This window comes from Puma concolor, chromosome C1 (genome assembly GCF_028749965.1).
Source record: "Puma concolor isolate L17-30 chromosome C1, mPumCon1.1.hap2, whole genome shotgun sequence".
NCBI lineage: Eukaryota > Metazoa > Chordata > Mammalia > Carnivora > Felidae > Puma > Puma concolor.
The window spans coordinates 167023295-167044498 of record NC_141674.1 but is presented as its reverse complement, the minus strand read 5'-3'; the positions used below and the strand labels follow the sequence as shown (position 1 = coordinate 167044498).

The 21204-nt window shown below is 39.9% G+C and overlaps 1 protein-coding gene across 3 annotated transcripts in view; it reads left to right on the top strand.

Annotated features, from left to right (window-relative positions):
- PDE11A (phosphodiesterase 11A) overlaps positions 1-21204 on the top strand; it is a 414495-nt gene that overhangs the window by 215479 nt on the left and 177812 nt on the right. For all 3 annotated transcript variants that reach the window (XR_015255343.1, XM_086718963.1, XM_025933541.2), the window contains exon 6: positions 14000-14132. Coding sequence is in view for 2 of the 3 variants with exons in the window: in XM_086718963.1 (XP_086575089.1) it covers positions 14000-14132 (133 nt within the window). In the remaining variant the exon portion in view is untranslated. The remainder of the gene's footprint in view (positions 1-13999; positions 14133-21204) is intronic.

Here is a 21204-nt window from a genome sequence, read left to right as displayed (position 1 = left end):
TATGGTGGTTGTATGAAATATATTTCCCAAACATTCCAGAACTTTTTCACTCAAATATATGTTGTGCTTCAAATTTGGCACCTTGGGGAGTGTTATGTTTGTGTAAGTTTTTTATACCACTATTTAGGGCAAGTGAATGAAATGTGTTACATAATCTGTTGATAAGGTTGACCATCATTGAGCACTTTGAATATGTTATTCAACAGCCTTCTGGCCTCCATGGTTTCTGAACAGAAGCTATTAATCATATTGAAAATCACTTGTATGTGATGAATCACATCTCTTTTGTTGCTTTCAAGATGCTTTCTTTGTCATTGGCTTTCAACAGTTTAGTCAGGATGTGTCTATGTGTGGGTCCCTTTGAGTTTATCCTGCTTAGAATTTGTTGAACTTCTGGAATGTATACATTAATATTTGTTTTAATCAAATGTGGGAAGTTTTTAGCCATTATTTCTTCAAATATTCTTTCTGCCCCTTTTCCTCTCTCCTGTCTTTTGGACACTCCCATTATGTATATGTCCATATGCTTGATGGTGTCTCACACGTCTCCGAGACATTCAATTTCTTTCATTCTTTGTCTTTCTGTTTCTCAAATCAGATATTCTTGATTAACCTATCTTCCAGTTTGGTAATTATTTCTCCTGGCTTCTCAACCCCTCTGTTGAACCCTCTTAGAGAATTTTTCATTCCAGTTATTGTAGTTTTCAGTTCTAGAACTTAAATTTTTGGTTCTTTTTAATAATTTCCAACTATTTTTTGATATTCTGTATTTGGTGAGACATTGTTCTCATATTTTCCTTTAGTTCTTTAGATTTAGTTCTCTTTGTTATTTTGAATATATTTATAATAGCTCAATTAAAGTCTTTGTCTAGTAAGTCCATCATCTGGGCTTACTCAGGGACAGTTTCTGTTGATTGCTTTTTTCCTGCGTACTTCCCTGTTTCTTTGTATGTCTCAAGTTTTTTGTTGTTGTTGAAAACTTAATATTTTAAATAATATGGTGTGGAAACTCTGGAGATCAGATCCACTTACCATTCACTTTGTTGTTTCTATTTGTTGCTCTTACTGTCGCTGCTGCTATTTGTTGTTTAGTGACTTTCCTGAACTATTTTTTGTTATGTTTGGCAACTGAATTCTCTGCTTGGTTAGCTTGTTGTGAACTCATGACTAGACACAGATTTCCTTAAAAGCCTTGAACCAGTAAATCTTCCAGCCTCGCTGAGGAGATCTGTATGCATGTGGGTGATATCTTCAATTTTCTGACAGGAAGTTTATGTAGCTTTCACTTTCTGCTTACACAGAGCTTCAAGGTCAGCCAGAGATAACCTTGGGCCTTCTTGGGGTCTTTCCTGGGCACACATACAACTCTGCAAATGAGTGTGCCCTTCTAGATTTTGAGGAATATGTCAGAGCTTTTCAAAACCCCTCTAGGAATATCTCATTTCCATGCTTCTTTTTTTCTTAATTTTTTTTTAACGTTTATTCATTTTTGAGAGACAGGCAAAGCATGAGCAGGGAAGGGGCAGAGAGAGGGAGACACAGAATCTGAAGCAGGCTCCAGGCTCTAAGCTGTCAGCACAGAGCCCGACATGGGGCTCGAACTCATGAACTGTGAGATCATGACCTGAGCCAAAGTCGGACACTCAACTGACTGAGCCACCCAGGCACTCTATCCATGCTTCTTTTAAGTTTTCTGGTCCACTTCTTGTTAGCTGCAACTGTTATCCCTGCCTACAGCAGTTGCAGTGTTAAACAATTGCTGCTGGGTTTTTTCCACAAATGCCCCAGAGGTGAAGGCTGTTCTCAGTGAGCAAGCCCCAAGTCAGTTCAAATAAAGACAAACTCTGTGAGTGAAGGTTTCCAATGGAGCTGCCAAACAGGTCAAATAATGACAATTCTCTGAGGATAGGACTTTTAGGGAGCTCTCAAACTTCCTTCTCTGCCAGCCGGTGCTAGGATTCTGACTCTCACAACTCACGTGATAATGTGACTGTTGGTTTTCCTGGCTACCCTAGAGTTGGGGAGTGGAAGATGGGAGCAAAGTCAGTTAAAATGCCCCAAAACTTGCTGTCCTTACAGAGGTTCAACTGTTTTTCTTGAATAAACACTCCTCAGATTTTTGCAAGTCTTTTCCTTAATTGCCAGAGTTCTCAAAATGTTTATTTTGACAATGTTTGCTAGTGTTCTCACTGCTTTTATGTGGAGGAACAAATTGTCAGTGGTCCTTAATCTGCCAATTTGGAAGGCTGTCCTCTTCTTTTTACCTTCTTTTAAATCTCTGTTACCTACAGTGATAGGGAATGGTAGAGAAATTCACACAATGGTGTAAGACAGAACATTTCCATAGTATGTGATGAATATGAATATATTGTTTTCCTGCTTTCTTCTTTATGGATTTTCCTTCTTCTCTGCTAGAAAGCATGTGCCAGGAAGCCTGTAATAGGTGTTTTGCATAAATAAGAATATGATACCTATTCTGAATTCAAGAAAATGAAGAAAAATTAAAATGTTAAATTTTAACATTTAAAATGTTAAAAACTAAAACAGAACCACCAGTCATCCTGGAACAGAAGCAAGATTTGGTTTGATTGTTCTTGCTGTATAACTAACTTCCTTTAATATAAGAACCTTAGGGCATTCTTCTTTAATATCTACTGTCTAGCAAATTCAGGGCTGCTGAACCTCATCATGCCAATATTTAATGTTGCTAATTGAAGAAGAAAGATGCAGATAACCCAGGAGGCTCATTTTTATCCCCTTTCTGTTGTTTAGTGAGGATATGTCTCAGCATATCTGAGTTAAGCTCAGTTGAAGACAAGACTGGTACCAGAGACTGAACTCTGAGGCTCTCTCTTGGTATCAAGACCAGTTCTTTACCATGAAGTTCTATTATTACAGAATCAGCTATATATTTCCTGCTTCCTTTCTCTAAAAATAAGCAGAGTGTTATGAGATTAAAGTGTTTCCTCTGAAACACTTTATGCCTGACCTCAGCATACCTCTCAGGGAGCCATGTCACTTTGATACCTCTGGGCTTGCATGTTTCCCCCTCAAAAATCCTATTTTATAAATACCCTCCATGACCCTAGTCTTGTATGTGTCCATGCACCATTTGCATGATGCTAATTATAAGAATTAAGTATCAGTGAAAGAGAGGAAACATTTGTAATGAAGTTGTGTATCTTCCAAAATCTTAAGAAAGTCAAGGACACATATTTCTCAAGTATCTAGCCTTTACCTCTTAAACATATGTAATTTCTGTCTTTTCTTTTTCCTGCCTTCGAACATGAAGATTCAAATAAAAGACAAACCCTATCATTACCCCTGTTTATTTTGGACCAATGGGCTTGTCACTCTAGTAAAACTGTCACAGAGGAGAATGAAAGCTATACAAATGTTCCATGAACAACAAGGCACATGAATAAGTACTGAGATCAAGCATAATAAAGTAACTTATGTAGGTCAGCTGTCTCTTAGATTGATGCTATGCAGTAAACAGAATTTTGGCAACTTGAAAGCCTTAATTATTGGTTTTTATGTTTGACTCACTTACTTTTGTATGTCTGTTATTTAACGTTCTTGAGTTAATATTTTAACACATTGAGTCCACTTCTCCTTTCTTGCCATGCAGACATTTGCCCGGGACTTGTTGGGAAGGTATGCCCTCAAAGATGGAAGAGCAGATAGATGGAGTTGGCCACAGCTCCCCTACAGAGAAATGTGATGGGGCTACTTGAAACATCTAGCTGGATAGGATTGTTAACTGTTAGTTCTATTATCAACAATTTTGCTGTTTTCTCTTCAGCAAGTCTCCATATATGACAATGATGACACAGTCAAAAACAGTTAACATCTCCCCTGACCCAGGAAAGAAGCAGTTAAATAAACAGGGCATGTCTCACCTTGATGTATTTAATAAAACACTATCACAAAGAAAAATCTATGTGAGAGAAGGAATTGATATTTATTGAGAGCTTTTTGTGTGCCATGCATTCTTCAACATTACATTATTGTATCCTTAAACCATCTCTGTAAAATGAGTTTTATTTCCTCTATTTTCCATTATGGAAACTAAGAGTCATTAAAATTTTATCTGTAGTCTTACAACTACGAAATGTTAGACCAAGATATGAAAACCCCCCTCCAGATTTGCTTGGCTGTGAAACCAAGCAGTTGTCACTATACGATGCTAAATTGTAGACATCAGCCACTCACAGTGATGCCATCTGACACCCATCCAAGAGTCACAAGACTCTTCCCCAAAGTGACACCAACTCCTGGGGGTGATAAATTTCATCATTCTAATTGTACAACTTGAAGAAATGAAAGAAAATGTACTCTTTGGTTACCATGTCTTAATTTCTAATAACTGGGGAATGCCTAAAATGAGAGAAATGGGAGTGTGATGAAGTGTCCTTAGGCAAGACCATAAATGTAAGTCCATTAGCAGGTCACGATAAGCTTCAGGGACTTCTGCAACTTAGAGCATCTTCCTCTCCTGCCACACTGCGAGAATTGACAGGCTAACTCTGCTTGCTAATTACACTCTCCCCCACTACTTTTTGTGACTAAAAGGTTTGTTTGGTAACCTTCAAAGATACACTGAAGCCAGTAGGGGATTATTCATGTCCCAGTTCTGGGTTTTCAAGACTCTCCTGCTGGGGTGCTAGCTTTGAGTCCCACTGGTATTGACTTAGTTCCTTAATCTCCTAATTGAAAGACAACTTCAAATAATGTTGCAGAGCTCGAGGCTTCAGGAAGGACCCAGGGTTAGATAGATTTACCTGAAAAGAAAAAGTAAGGAATGGAGTTTCTCTTTGAGATCCAAAGTTCAGAACGACCTCTAGCCTGTGAAGCAAAATGGCAAATAGTACCAGGCATGACCTACAGATCAAAAATCAATTTTTGTTTGCAAAGCATAAAAAAGAAATATCTGTCCTAAAGAGTTCTTGGAATTCCTGCCTCTCCGCCTTTCTGAATCCTGCCCCCACTGGATAATACTCAAGGTATCAGAGGGCAATTGACAATCCCTTGACAATGAGAAAATAGACTGTGTCTATGTTGAAACATTCTGCTCCTAATATATATTTTTAGTTATATATTTAGTGATATATTTTTAGTTAATGGTCACAGTTTTCATTAATCATTGATAGCACGTCAAGGAGAATGTATTAGTGTAGTCTTGAAAATGTTAAATTTGAGGTGCCTGGAGATGACCTTGAAGAAGTGTCCAGAAAATGCTTGGATATGTATGTAGGGATGTCAGGATTCATTGGGCTGCTGGTGTAGATTCGAAGATCATCAGTATATATTTGGTTGTGGATACAAAGTATGTGCATGGAACCACACAGTATATGTGTTGGCCTCTGCCACTGTAGCCTTGGTGATCACTTCCGCCATGTATCCTAAGTTTTAGCTCTAATATTTATCATATCAATACAGAAAACCTCACACTTCTAAAGCTTTCCTCATGCTATGGTTTTGTCTGGATTCTTTTTACCCTCTTCCTCTTCCAGATGACCTTTTACTTCAAAAACTAGCTTAGACCAACTTCCTTTTGGGAAGTGATTTTCCAAATACCATTCCCAACGCAAACAAAACTGATCCTTCTTTTCTCAGGTCTGGTAATGTTTTGTGTATTTTTCCTTTGGGGCATTTATCACAAACCATTGTCATTGTTTGTGAGCTCCCCAAAGGTGTGACCCCTTTAGCTTCTTCCTATAACCTCTTTCTGTTTATGTAGGGGCAGTACTGAGCTGACCATCCATATGCAGATGGGTTCCCACTGCCAACTTCTTTAAGCAAAAAGGAAAAGACTCTTATGGGTATGTTCATGCCAGACTTGCCCCAGAATTGTCCAGCACTTAGTAGGGGCCCAGCCCATGGTCATTCTTGAAAGAGCAAAGTCTTGGGAGTCTCTAGTGAAGGTTAAACTCTAGTGTTGAGAACAAAAATGTCAATACAGATACAGTCTAATGATTAACATTATTTTATTCAGATATTTTGTCTTCTACTTTAGAGACTCCTTTTGAGAATTAATTCTGAAAAATAGTCTTGAGTTATTTTCATATAATTTTCCGTGTTTGAATCTTTGGCCAAGATAGGTTTTTTAGACAAGTGAAGATGGTGAAGTTACTTGTCTAGGGGTATTTTATTTTGTCTTGTTTTGTTTTACTTGTATTGATTTGCCTCCTCCACTACCCTTCAACCTGTTATCCTGAGGTTTATATCTACCTCACTGGCCCTCACTTAGGAGCAGCCGCATTTCAGGAATTATGTGTTTTCTATAATAGGGCAGTTCTCTTTTATCCTTCCGTAGTCAATATTTGAGCTCATGAAGCTCTCTTTGAAGTCAGTGGGAGTCTCATATTTGGAAGCAAGATACCACTGGGCAAGAAGACTAAACTGCATCCCTTGGCAGGAAACTCACTTAAAAGCCTGCATCTTCCTATGCACCTGGTTCTAGAAAAATACAAGTAAAGGACCTCTTTACAATTTTCCTGTTATTTTAAACAAATTTTGATCTTAGGGAGGTCTACTTTTTTAAAGAGCTAAAATGAGCTTAGTGGTTAATTTTTACCTTTTAAGGAAGTTTCACTGAAGTTAGGTGATAACCTAGGTATTTATTTTCTTTTCTAAGACTCTTATTTCAAAGACTTGTTTTGTCTGCTGTTTTTTTTTCTTTAAGTCAGAATTTATTTTAACATCCCCACCAAAGGAGTCAAACTAGTGTTATGACTTGCATACCAGAAGCTATTAAACACGGACAGATATTAAAACAAACAAACTTTGTAAATATTTTAATGGTCTATCAAAACTTTTGATTTTTCAAGAACAAATGAATGTCATATAGAATTTTAAGACATTTTTCCTCTCTCTGTGGTGCACTGGTTGGTGCACAGTAAATGTCTTGGCAAAATATTTGCAAATCCACCGACAGTCACACCAGACATCCACTTGCATAAGATGATCAATAAGTGTCTTTTTCTTTTTGCCAAAAGAAGGGTCATCCCAGCCCTATTCCCTGCCTATACAGAGAAAGGTATGGGCAGAAACTAAAGGGACTGTCCAATGAGAAAACTTGTGACAGTGTAGACATAAGCAGTATGGCTTTAGGACCTAGGGGCCTAAATGCTATCAGAGCTTGGGGGAGAGGATTCCTTCTTCACTCCATGAAGCTTTAGTACCCTCAAGTGTCTGGCTTCCCTTAAGTGGCTTCCAAGGCTTTGACAAGGGGCCTTGAGTGAAAGAATAAGTCTCCTTAGAGACTAGGAGTAGGGAGAGGACTAGGAGGTGTCTGTGGTCTTACAGTTACTCACATGGCAGCTAAGATCCACTGAACTGGCATGATCTCATTTGCACCCACAAACTACAGAGTAATCAAATTATTGATGTATTTGTAAACTGCAGTAATTCTCCTTATCTTGGTCCTGGACCAAATTGAAAATCTTAGTGCTGGATTTGTTGGCCTTTGATATCTCTGGTCACATCAGGGGGCCCTATAAAATTGGTCAATTCAATTTTGGATATTAATTTAAGCTTCCAACAACCTATTAAAAAAATAAGACCTGTTACGGACGCCTGGGTGGCTCAGTCGGTTGAGCGTCCGACTTCAGTTCAGGTCATGATCTCATGGTTCGTGAGTTCGGACCCCACATCGGGCTCTGTGCTGACAGCTCAGAGCCTGGAGCCTGCTTCCGGCTCTGTGTCTCCCTCTGTCTCTGCTCCTCCCCGACACGTGCTCTGTCTCTCTCTGCCCCTCAAAAATAAAGAAAATGAATTTAAAAATTAAAAAAAAAATAAGACCTGTTAGAAACTACCAACCTTGACTCTTCTTGGGGGGAACAGGATCTGGAACAAAGGTGATGGTCATCCCACCTCTATCCTACTCAGATCCCATGTATAAGACTATTCTAGACTGTATTTCATACTCCAAAGGGCAATTAATCTGCAGGGATACACCTAGGGCTGGGATAGTGAGAATAAGGAAGGCATGCCAGAGCAGGAGTACCTGAAGGAATTGGAGCTGGTTGGAAAAGAATGATCTTAGGTGGAAGACTGTGGGGAACATGTTATTATTGCCAGATATTTCAAGGGCTGTCAGGTAATGAGATCCATGATCTACAAACCATGGGACTGGGAACAAAGGATGATTATTAGAAAGTAAATTGAGCTGCCACAAAATGGAATGGAATATTTTTATAGGTAATGAGTTCCCGGTCATGAAAGGTAATCAATTTAATATTAGCTGTCCATTTGTCAGAGAGATTGAAATGAGACCATTGTCAGCCCATACAGCATCTCTGTGAAAATAGAAAAAGTACTTCCTTTAGATGGATGCAGTTCAAAGCCAACATGCACAACTAGGCTAGATGGCACTCTCCCTTCATTCCTTGTACAGGGCACCCCCATGCAGGGCAGAACCTGCATTAGCACACATGGCTGTGTCCATCTTACCATGTTCTGCTCCAACAGAAATCAATCAAAGGAAAGGAAACCACACAAAATAAAAGGACCTGCATAAATCAGAAGGAGTTGACCCACAGGACCTTTATGAAAGAACTGATCCTCTAAGCTAAATGTGTCCCTCAAGAAAAAGAAACAACTTGAGCCCTTTCCTTTATGATTAAATTCACAATACCTAGTTGCTGAAGTGTACAAAGGGTACTGTCACATGCAGAATTTACTCTAGAAGTTGCTAAAAAGTTGATACTTTAAAAAGACTGTTTACTATGGGCTAGATAGTATGTTAAACACTTGTATAAATTATTACCTTAATCTGAGCAATAACTAAGTAGGAGTATTATACCCATTTAACAGATGAAGTGTAAGTAACTTGTCTGAGATCACTGCCTAGGAAGTAACAAAATAGGTATCAGATACATCTAATCTAAAATCAGGTATCAGACATACCTAATCTAAAATTAGATATATCTGATCTAAAATTCATGGTCTTACTCATAAAACAGAAATCATCTTTTAAAAAAAAGCAAGTTTGGGGCACCTGGGTGGCTCAGTCAGTTAAGTGTCAGACTTCGGTTCATGAGTTAGGTCATAATCTCACGGTTCATGAGTTAGAGCCCCGTGTTGGTCTCTGTGCTGACAGTTCAGAGCCTGGAGCCTGCTTCAGATTCTGTGTCTCCTTTGTCTCTGCCCCTCTCCTGCCCATGCTCTGTCTCAATCTCTCTCTCAAAAATAAATAAACATTAAAAAAATGTTTTTAATAAATCTTAAAAAGCAAGGTTTTGAGAGCTCTAACTCAACATCATGATTCTGTATTACAGTAAAAACTTAAGATTTGGAAGGTTGATTTGGAAGGTTGAATTGGTGTAAAAGCCAGAATGTGATATAATTACTGAGTGACAATCATCCTTCCTGACTGTCTCTCTGAGCCCTGCACCTTAGTTTATTCTGTCGCCCTGCACCTCAGTTTATGTACCTGTGTAACATTAAACTGAAGAAATGGAGAGGTGGTTTTCAGAAAATCTGTTCGCACTGTTGCAGCTATAGGTTGATTAAAATCTCCCCTCCCCTCTGGAGCCTTAGTTCGATTATAGCGGCTGAGGTGGTTTCTTCCTCCCTTCACTTCTTTTGCATTTCGTTTGCATTTATGACTGGTACAGTTGACTTGGCAACTAGTCGACACAGCCATGTGACAAATTTGTCATTTGAAATTTGTGGGTTTAGGGGCACCTGGGTGGCTCAGTCGGTTAAGCGTCCGACTTCAGCTCAGGTCACGATCTCGCGGTCCGTGGGTTCGAGCCCCGCATCGGGCTCTGAGCTGATGGCTCAGAGCCTGGAGCCTGCTTCTGATTCTGTGTCTCCCTCTCTCTCTGCCCCTGCCCCGTTCATGCTCTGTCTCTCTCTGTCTCAAAAATAAATAAACGTTAAAAAAAAAATAAAAAATAAATTAAAAAAAAGAAATTTGTGGGTTTAAAACAAATTTTTTTAAATGTTTATTTATATTTGAGAGAGAGAGAAAGAGAGAGAGAGTGTGAGTGTGGGAGGATCAGAGAGAGTGAGACACAGAATCCGAAGTGGGCTCCAGGCTCTGAGCTGTCAGCACAGAGCCCAACGTGGGCCTTGAACCCAGGATCCATGAGATGAGCGGAGCCAAAGTCAGACACTTAACCAGCTGAGACACCCAGGCGCCCCTGTCATTTGAAATTTGAACTGGGCATTTAAATTGTGCATTGTGCAAATGTCAGTATGTTTATTTCTCATTTCCCCAAGTAGATGGCAACCTCTGTAAGGCCAGAGACCATAGTTTATATTTTCTAGAAACCACCTCAACTTTGTTTATGCAGAGTGCCTTGCACAGAATTGACCCATTTACATTGTCCTACAATTTTATTTTATTCTTTAAAATGTTTATTTATTTTTGAGAGAGAGAGAGTGGGGAAGGGCGGAGAGAGTCTGCTGTGCTGACAGCAGAAAGTCCGATGAGGGACTCCAACTCATGAACCATGAGATTATGATCTGAGCCAAAGTCGGATGCTTAACCAACTGAGCTACCCAGGCGCCCCTGACCTACAATTTTAAATGTTTGTTTGTTTATTTATTTATGTATGTATTTATTTATTTAGAGAGGGAAAGCATGAGTGGTAGAGGAGCAGAGAAAGGGGGAGAGAATCCCAAACAAGCTCCATGCCTGGGGCTTGATCTCACAAACCATGAGATCACGACCTGAGCCAAAATCCAGAGTCAGATGCTGAACCAACTGAGCCACCCAGACACCCCATGTTGTCCTATAATTTTAGAGTGATTGCAATACATATGCAGCCCAAACTAACCCCAGTTCTAAGCATGTTTTAGGTTTAGGATGAGTCTTTCAGGAGCCCCTGCTCAGTAAGTTTTCAACATCTTCCTTGGGAATTTTGTTAAGCAGTGACCTACAGCTCTGGATGATCAAAGCCAATGTCTTTTCCTCCCTCTTCCTTTGACTGCATGTAGTCTCAGACTCAAGTGTTTATGATCTGCAGTGTCTCCTTTAAACTCCCCGTGATGCTGACTGCCACCCCCTTCTTTTCTTTAGGTGACAACCTACTATTCTTGCTCAACTCCTACCCATTGACTCCTTCCCTGAGAGGCGACAGGATAAACAGAATAATCTGAGGCTCTGTAGTCATGCTTAGCTGAAAATTCTATCTCCACTTAGGAAAATGATTTAGCATCTCTGAACCTCAGTTTTCTGATCTGTAAAATGTAGAGAATTGTACCCATCTCATAGATTTATGTGAAAACAAAACAAATTAATTAGGTAAAGCATCCAGCAAGGCCGTTAGCCTACTCGGGTGATGATAAATTTGCTTTCCTCCTTTTTCTTTCTTCTCTCTCCCCTCCACTTTTATTACTGCCTTTCTTCTTCTTCCTTCCCCTAGATACAGATTTTCCCGCATATTCTCTCCCTGGTCAATCTCATCCATTGTATTCTCCTCGAAGATAATCCCAACTCTATAGTATTTCCAGTCCTGAGGATCTTATATGGGTTTTGTTCCTGGAGTTTCAACAATGAGTAACATGTTGCAGGTTCACAAAAGGTCTGTTATTGTTCCCCATCTCCCACTTCTCAAACCAACTCACTTCTAATAGTGCCACAGACACACACAAGCAGAACGTAAGCCAAGCTGTCTGCCCACCAAGCCCTGCGGAGTCTTCTGCAGGATCTCCTGAGGGGCCAGCATCATCACCTCCCATCGGCACAACTTCGCTGGTCTACCTTCCATCTCTCTCAGTCAGTTTTTCTTGCTCCTTGTTTAAGCTTCCTGGATTAAGCTTCCTGAAGCTTTCTGAAGTCACATCTCAAATCATGTCACTTCCCTGCTCAGTACTCTCCAACAGCTTGCCATTGCCTGTGACTAAGTTTGAAGCCCGTTGGTCAAAGCCTCCACCTTTAAGCCCTGACCTATTCATTTAAGGGATTACTCAGTGTTACTGTACTTACTGTACTCTTTTCCCTTCGTATCTTTCTTCTTGCTGTTTCCTCCTCCTCGGGCGCTTTCCTCCTCATCCTGGAAGACCCAGCTTACAGGTTTTCACACTTGATGAAACTGGTTCCTTCCTTAGAGCATTCACCACTGGCCCCTTTGCCTGCCCCAACCATTCTTCTTTCTGGTTCTTCTGTGGCTCATCCCCAGGGTCCCATTGCACCCCTTCTGCCCAGGGCACTCCAGGTCAGCACTTTCCACACTATTTTATCACAGAACGCTTTTAAAAACTGTAGAATGGAATAAAGTACCCAGATAGTTCAGAGTGAGTTCATAGACCAACTAATCGCTGTAAGAAATGAGAAGCATTCAGTCACACACTTTTATAAACTTAGAAATGGCTTCATTAAGTTGGAACCTCATATCAGGTACATTATCATGTTTCCTCCTATATTTTGTTTTCATTGCAGCACAACATAAAATTTCCCTTCTCACAGGTATAATAGAGCAAAGAAAATAAAACATGGACTTTGTTGATGCTCCTTTGTTTGTTTTAGGAAATAAGGGCTTCATCTTATCTTTGAAGTCCTCAGTCTTTTCGTTTCTTTGATTTAGGCACCATATGAGAAATATAAGACCCAGCTTTTCATTAAAACTTCCACTTCTCACAGCCAGAGATTCACAGGGAATAAACGTGTGTGTTAGTAATGTTTGATATGCAATAAGGGATGAATATCATCACAAATACATGTTACATTTATCAGACACAGACCAGCCGTCATCACAGATGGCACCTATTAATGTTGCTAAAGAACTTCTGTGCTTGCCACTTCCTCAAGCATCTGGTGGCCTCTCCATGCCACAAATTCTTGGTAGGGCCCAAATTCCATGCAGGCACATTACTGCATAGTAACAATGACTATTTACAGGGCTTAGTGTTTTCCTTCCATATAAGGTAGTTTAGATTAAAAAGTCAGTAGAATTCTTATTATTCTCATTGTGGTACACTCACTCACATATCCTGGAACCCAGGGTTCCACAGAACCAAGCTGGGAAAACATTGCCCTGGTATACCGGCATTCATTTATGTAATTTCAGTTATCACCTGCAAAGCCACAAATCTAATATTCTCCGTGCAAATTTTCCTTGATATTGCTAATTTGAACAGTACTCAGTTTTGCAATTCCATAGCTCCTGGAAGTGCTCAGTATGTATTTGGGGGAAGAAATGATGGACAGGAGAGAGGGAGTAGGGAATCTTACTAATTCTTATGGCATTTCTGTAAATTTGGCAATTATAGTGAAAGTGATACAAGGGAAAGTTCACAAAATCATTTAGCATAAAATTCCTGTTGAAATCAAATATGGATATAATTTAAATTATTCCTGTTAGGGGTCAGTAGAATTAAAACAGGTTTTCCAGCAAGATTTTGTTAAGTAGAAATGTGCTTTTGTTAAGAAACTCTGAGACATGCTACAAAAACCTTTACATAAGTACTAAGATTACCCATGGTCTAGACCTGCTCTTTTGCTGCACTTACAATTTTGTAAATTCTCAACTTATTTCCTGATTTTTCTCCATTCTGGGATTTAATTTTTCCTGATATCACACGTCCAGTCCACTTAGTTAAGGGGTGTGGGCCGGGGAGGGCAGGGGAATTTATTATTCCAGGGTTTTTGCATCCTCAAGTCAGGTTTGGTCCTTACTTGACTATTTACTTTATGTCTGTCTGCTTTGGCCTAAATAAAGCCTAGAGTTGTTCTTCTGGGTCATGGAGAATCTATTATGTCTTCCCATGGATTTGATTATTTTACATTACAGTGGGCAAGGTTGTTTTTTTTTTAATATATGAAATTTATTGTCAAATTGGTTTCCATACAACACCCAGTGTTCATCCCGGGCAAGGTTCTTTGAAGTAGCTACTGATAATTACCCTGCTATTCTGTGACTGAAGTCACTTATCCCTTCTTAAGGAGGATAGATAATCCTACTATGAGTATAGTTTTATAAGATTTGCTTTCAAACAAACTTATGTTTCTCTGTTTTCTTACTGCCTTCTTTGGTTTTGATAGTTTCAAAGAGAGCATGGAGAAATCCTCATATTCCGACTGGCTTATAAATAACAGTGTTGCTGAGCTAGTGGCTTCCACAGGCCTCCCGGTGAACATCAGCGATGCCTACCAGGATCCTCGCTTTGATGCCGAGGTAAGAGGAATTCTCTGGTTGCACTCTTAAGGTTCAGTTGTCACACTGGTGATGGTTTGCTGGTTGAAGCAAAAAAGGGACATTGTATACATCACAGTCACCCCTGAGTTTACTGGCAGGTTTTTTTTTTTTTTTTTTTTTTTGCGTCTTTCCCCTGTGATCAGATTTTTAGCATTGTCTACTGTTGAGTAACAGAAAAATCTCTCTCTACTCTGATTTGTGGCAAAATGGCTATCTATTATGTATTACTTTGATGCTCTTTACAATTGGGTACATATTATATTGCATGTACCCATGCATTAATTCATGAACACTTTATATTAAAGATAGTTTATATTAAACTATGAAATAGTTATTAATAAAAATGTGGATATAACATAGTTATTTCCCAACAGATGCTAGAACAATTACCATGTTTTAAAAAATTGCTCCCAAGAAATGGTAAATTGGTTTGTTATTGTTTAATGTTAATTTTGAAGGCACATTTTGCTATATACAGAATATATTAAAGCAACCTAGACTTGCAGGTGTTTAAATTCTAAGTATCTACAGTATCATACAGACAAATTTACACGAACTTATAAAATATCTTTGTGTGTGCGTGTGTGTGTGTATTCAATAAATTACACGTTTCCTATTCTATATTGCCAAGTGAAGATCTAAAGAGTAGCAGGAGTTTTAGGTGGAGATGTGTTCTAGGCAAAGCTGAGAGAGCATGGGGCCCGGGGGATGGGGGTGCTGGGGGGTTGGGGGCTGGGGGCTGAGGCGGGTTAATGCTGCTGAAGCACCAGGTAGATGAGGCTGGAGAGGGAAGCAGGGGCCAGATTGCTCCAATCTGAAAGCTGCATTAAGAAGTTTGAGTATTTATCCTGGGCAACGGGGAATCAGTAGTTGAGTTTTTAATCAGGGAGACACAGGAGTTGTATTTTAGGAAGATCACACCACTTCGGTGGCTACAGCACGGAGGATACATTAGCAATAAGAACTGAACATTTAGCTGAAATGAGAGCTGGTTGATGACTCTGGAGACAGACAGGGATTCAGTCTCAGTCTCTGGACTCCAGAGCCCTCCCCCTCAGCCTTGCCCTGTGCTGTCCCACATCTGGGGTGGGTCACGATGTGGCAGGGGGCTTCAGTCTAAACCAAACTTAGAACTTTAGTCATGTCATCTTTTCAGATCTCTGCAGGGAGATTTTAGATTCCCCAAAACTCAGCACCTCTCTGTAGCTGCCTGGAGCTTTCTTCCCCCAGGCTATGTCCTCTAGTAGTGTCTATTAATTCTTAAGCATAGAGTTCAGCTGCTCCTACCTTGCAAATCCTTTCATGAACTCCCAGTCTGGGTTGGGTGTCTCTGCAGCATGCTCCCCCTGAGCTGTCCCCATGCTGACCACCCTCTAGGTCTCTTCAGTTCTGATGCGTTATTTCTGAGCTTTGAGTTACCTTCCTCGGGGAAGTACACAGCCCAAAGCTCCTTTAGTTGTCCTCCTTTGAGGGAGAATAACACCACCTTGGTTCTGTGATTAGCAGAGCAGAAATGATTGATAGAGCTCAATATTTGTATACTTTAGCATTATGATTGGGCTAGGACTAATTCGATGAAGTTTTGCCTTTGGCCATGTTTCTTTCTTCCTTGCTTTTAGAGAGAAAATACTGAAGAACAGATGTCTAAACACAATTTTATGAAGGAATGCTCTCAGTAGCCTCTTATTGACATCAGTAATAGTTGAACAAACTACAAGCCTTGCTATGCAGAAAAATCATTCATTACCAATCCTTTGTTACCAAGCCATCATGTGAGATTAGATGTCAAGGGGTGATGGGTTGGTTCCTACCCCAAATCATAGTACTAAATTTGGTATGGATTTATGTTATTCTGCTCTTAGCTTTGAACCGTGAAGTCAAATTCTGAGGAAGCAAAAGGAATCAAAAAATTACACCATTTTATTTTTTTTACACCATTTTAAAAAGCTGGTTCATTAGCCGTATGTTAAGGTATAACAAAACATGATGCAGTGAACACCCACTACCCAGTTTAAGAAAAGAACAGGATGATTACTTTTGAATCCTTGTACTGATCTTCTCTAGTACTTTCTCCTTTACTTTCCCTGCTGAGGTAACCACTGTCCTAATTTGAATTTAACACTCTTTTGCTTTTCTGTGTAGGTTCATTGCATATGTTTGACTCCATGCCAAATATGTCATTATGTCTTGTGTTTCTCTGAAATTTATAGAAATTAAATTATATTGTATGTATTCTTCTGTGGCTTGTTTTTTCATTCAACGTATGTTCCTGAGTCATAGGAGTTTGTAATTCATTCATTTAGTTTCACTGCTGCCAAGTATTCCACTGTATGAATAAACCTCACTTTACTTATCCACTATAGTGTTGATGGACATTTGGGTTCCGTGTTTTGCTTTTACATACGTAACTGCCAGGGACATTCTCGTACATGTCTCTAGTGCACACATACAGGAGTTTTTGTAGTGTCTATATCTTGAGAATGATATGCTGGGTCATAGGCTATCTTCACCTCTATCAGGGAAGGAAAAATTCTTGTCCAATCATTGCTCTTTTTTTTTTTTAATGTTTATTTATTTTTGAGAGAGAGAGAGAGAGAGAGTATGAACAGGGGAGGGTCAGAGAGAGAGGGAGACACAGACTCTGAAACAGGCTCCAGGCTCCAAGCTGTCAGCACAGATCCCCACACAGGGCTCGAACCCACAGACCATGAGATCATGACCTGAGCCGAAGTTGGATACTTCACCAACTGAGCCACAGAGGTGCCCTTGCCCTTTTTTTTTTCTTACAAAAACAGCACATGTAGCAAGCACATTTACTATCTTAAGAAAACTTCTTGCTTATATAAAATAGTGATCTTGGATAGACCATATTCTTATGTCTACAGTCAGACTCTTACCAGAACTCTTCCTGATTAGTGATACAGCCATTTTACATTTTTCTCTGTGCTTATAGTCCATTCCAATAAGGCAGCCTACTCCACTGATCTATAAAAAGAACAAGGTGGACTCTTGAGCAAAAATGCAACAGTTAGTTCTGTGAGATTTGGCATAAAAAAATATCATGCTTTTTAAAAAAATTTTTTTAATGTTTATTTATTTTTGAGACAGAGAGAGACAGAGCATGAATGGGGGAGGGTCAGAGAGAGAGGGAGACACAGAATCCGAAGCAGGCTCCAGGCTCTGAGCTGTCCCACAGAGCCTGACCCGGGGCTCGAACTCACGGACTGTAAGATCATGAGCCGAAGTCGGAGGCTCAACTGACTGAGCCACCCAGGCGCCCCAAAAATATCATGCTTTTATCCAGTAGTTAGAAGCAATGATGTCTGAAGGCAGTAAACTGTGGTAGGTTAAGCAGTGACTATTTAGTAAAATCACATTCTTCCCTCTGATAAAATAAAGCATGTACTTAGACCATCATTATTTCTTGTCCTTACACCTAAAATGCTTTCAGTCTGTCACACACCTAATAACCAAATTTCAAATGCAAATCTGGAGATGCATTATATATGATATTTATATGGTCTCTTTGTATGGTACTGGAATTTAAAGTTATGTTTCCCTTCTCATGCTAAGGAAAAAGATAGAAAGGAATTAATGCAGTTGGAGGTAAGAGAGAGAGAGAGAGGCATTTAGTAGATATGTCCTACAAATTTGTGTGTATGTTGTGTTGTGTGTGTGTGTGTATGTAGGCACATGTGTGTATGCATGTGTGTGTTATGTATCATACCAAGAAAAGCAACATTATTTATCTGCTTAGGCTTCCTCCTTTCTCAAGTATATTTTGCCTCAGTGACAGGTGTCAACTGTTTATGTTAATAATGAATGAGACTCCAGACGCAGCCACAGTGCCAAGAGGCTAAGAGGCCCCAACCTTCTCCCCATGAAGCCTGATGTAAGATGGTGTAGATCATAAGATAAAGACAACCATTTCAGATAAATATTTTTTATTAATGTTTTAAGTATTTTCCTCAAGATAAAAAATTACCATGACAAAATGAATATGCTTCATTCTTGCACTAACAGTAATTCTGTAATCATCAAAGAGGTAGAGGGTAACTTTTAGAATTGCATTGTCTTCCTGCAAAGGTTTGAGTCCTCTCTTCTTGGTCTGCTAGCATGTGGATCCATAATTTTTACCAGTAATCATAATTGAGTAGTTACTTATCACTGATAGGATATAAGGAAATGATTTTTTTAAGCCAGGATTAAGGGAGCATCTCCCAGAGTTTTCTTCACTGGAAAAAGTGCTTGCTTTTTGGTTCTCTATATTCACTGACTTCCCTGAGTAGTTTGAAGCTGGTTAACAAGAATGATACTTTGCAGAGAGGTAGCATGGGTAATCTTTTTCAAAGCATTTCCTATTTTTCCTACATATTTTCTCAACATAAGTCTATATAATGAACTTAAATTTGCCAGAAACACATTTATCTATCCTAAAGTTCTCAGTGGCTCAGTGGCTAATTCTGGCAACCTGAAATCTCTTCACTGAACATGAAGAAGGACCCAATTCATCAGACAATATAATGTCCTGGGATAGAACACTGAAAATTGGATTGGCCTTATCCTGAGGTTTCATACTGTAGATGTGTCAGCTTTCAGTTAATAGGAATCTTTGAGGTTTCTTTAATTTACACTTGAGGAAGCAGACTCAGAGGGCTAAAGTGACTTACCTAAGGCCACACACCTTCCTCAAGGCAGGGCACAAAACCGACAGGAACTTCAATTCCCTAAGCTGGTAAGGGGCTGCCTGGGCAATGGAATCACCACTCCATCTTTCTTCTATCTACAGAGGTACATGAATGTTGGCCAGCAGACTTAACTTTTTGTCCTGTAAGCTCCCCTCACCAGCTGAGCCATCTTGGGCATACTACTTGAGTATATATTGTAACATGCAAAATTCTATATCAATATTTTGTAATGTCAGTGAAGATACTCATGTGATTAAGGACTCGTTTCTTATTTGGAGGTGGGGGTGGGGTGCTAGTAGCAGGTCTTTTTCTCTAAATGAGGGTGCCTTTACACAGAGCTGCAGACCAGCAGACTTTGAATAAAGACAAGCCAACTTCAATCCTCTTCATCTGGAGGCACAGTGGGGAAGGAAGATGAAAGTCTGTAGCCAAAGAGGAGAGTTAAGGGTGATTGTTTGTTGACTGTGAAGAAGAGATGGTGGCACTAATCTGACAACCTGTAGGTCTTCAAGACAGCCAGGTCTTTTCTTGTCTTCTCAGAGGAGGAACAATAATAGGCATTAGTTACAAAGTGGTGACGGCTAGATGCATGTCTTGTGAGATGCCTCTTGGGAGATGGTCATCATCTCTTCCCCTAAAGGAGCCAGCAATATGAAGACGGCTCTTCAAAAGAATGGCCAGACATCCTGAGGCCAGATTTGCAAGGCACATTAAGGATGATCAAATTTCAGGGGCTCCCCACACAGTCCAATCCCCAACAACCCACCAATCTTTAAAACACATAGCTAAAAAGCCAATTACACTGGTATATTTCAAACATAGCCCTGTTACCTATGTTCAAACCACTGTATCAGTTAAGGCAATAGATAAACTCCAAAATCTCCATGGCATAATACAATAGGAGTTTAGTTTTTGTTCATGTTAAGCCCAAATGGATGCTCCTGATCATTGACACTGGCTAGGGAAGTGTTCCCTACTCCCTGAATGAAACTGTCCAGAGCACTGATGAATGACTCTCCCCGGGAACCATCTTGTGGATTCTTCAGATCTCTAACTGGGTGCCAACTGCAGCACGTCCTCTTGTGTGCATTTGGTAGTTTCTTCTCCAATTTAGACTAACATGGGAAGCTTGTCAGTTTGGAGATTCATGACGCCAGTGGCTATTTCCTGTTAATAAGAGAATTTATTCTACCAAGCTTTGCCTTAGCTGTACAGCTAAAGTGGAAACTAGATTTCCAATCTTGGTGTCTTTCATGCCTTATAATAACTTCTGGGAAGTCCTCACAAACTCTGCCCAAAGGTAGACAGCAAGAGAATGATCTTTATTTTGAAACCTCAGTTTCGAAACTGTTGGTCTTCCTTTTAATAGAAACTACAAAGGGATCTTTAATGTGATATAAAGCCCATCCCAGGTGCCGCAGCAGCTTGCTGTGAAGGCGATGGGGCAAATAATCATAGTTGTCCACCTGCTGGGTGTTCTCTTTGTGATTGTATTAAATATTTAATGGAGTTCCCTCCTTGTGGGAAACAGAGCAACTTAGAGGGCAAGCCACAGTGATTATTTGCCTTCTGTCTGCCTGTTTGAGTTGACTCTTAGGAGTAGCGCCTGCTGTGCTTGATAGCATGCATGATTGTAAGGCCAGACTCTTTGGTTTATGGGTGGAAATTTATGACAGAATGGTTATATAAGATACTCACAGAGCCAGAACTAAATTTCTGAGCTTTAAATTCTGCCACCTTATGAAGACTGTGATATGTTTATCCTGTTACGAGACTCTGTTACATCCTCCATGAAAAGAATGGAAGACCAATATGTATATATACCTAATTATATTTATTTATAGTGCCTGAAGAAACACTCATGTTCATGGGTTATCATGTAGGTGGGCTTTGTAGTTTTCCCAGTCATTTTCTCCTTGCGAGGCGGTACCCATGCTTGGCTCCTAAAGATATTGGACAGAATACCATGTATATTAATGTTCTGTTGCCACATAACAAGTCAGCACAAATTCAGCAGCTTAAAACAAATGCCTACTTATTATCTCACAGCTTCTGTAGGTGAGAAATCTGGGCGTGACATAGCTGGGTTCTCTGCTCCAGGGTCTCACAGGCTAAAAATAAGGTGTTAGTCAGGTGACATTCTCGTTTGTACTTTGGCACTTTTCAGAGTTTATTCAGGTTGTTGGTAAAATTGAGTTCCTTGCAGTTGCAGACTGAGGTTTCCATTTTCTTACTGGTTGCTGGTAAAAAGTCTCTCTCAGCTCCTGGAGATTGCTCTTAGGTACTAGCCATATGGCCCTCTCACAACATGGCGGCTCACCTGCTCAAAGCCAACAGGAGAATCTCACTCCAGTTGGCTGTGA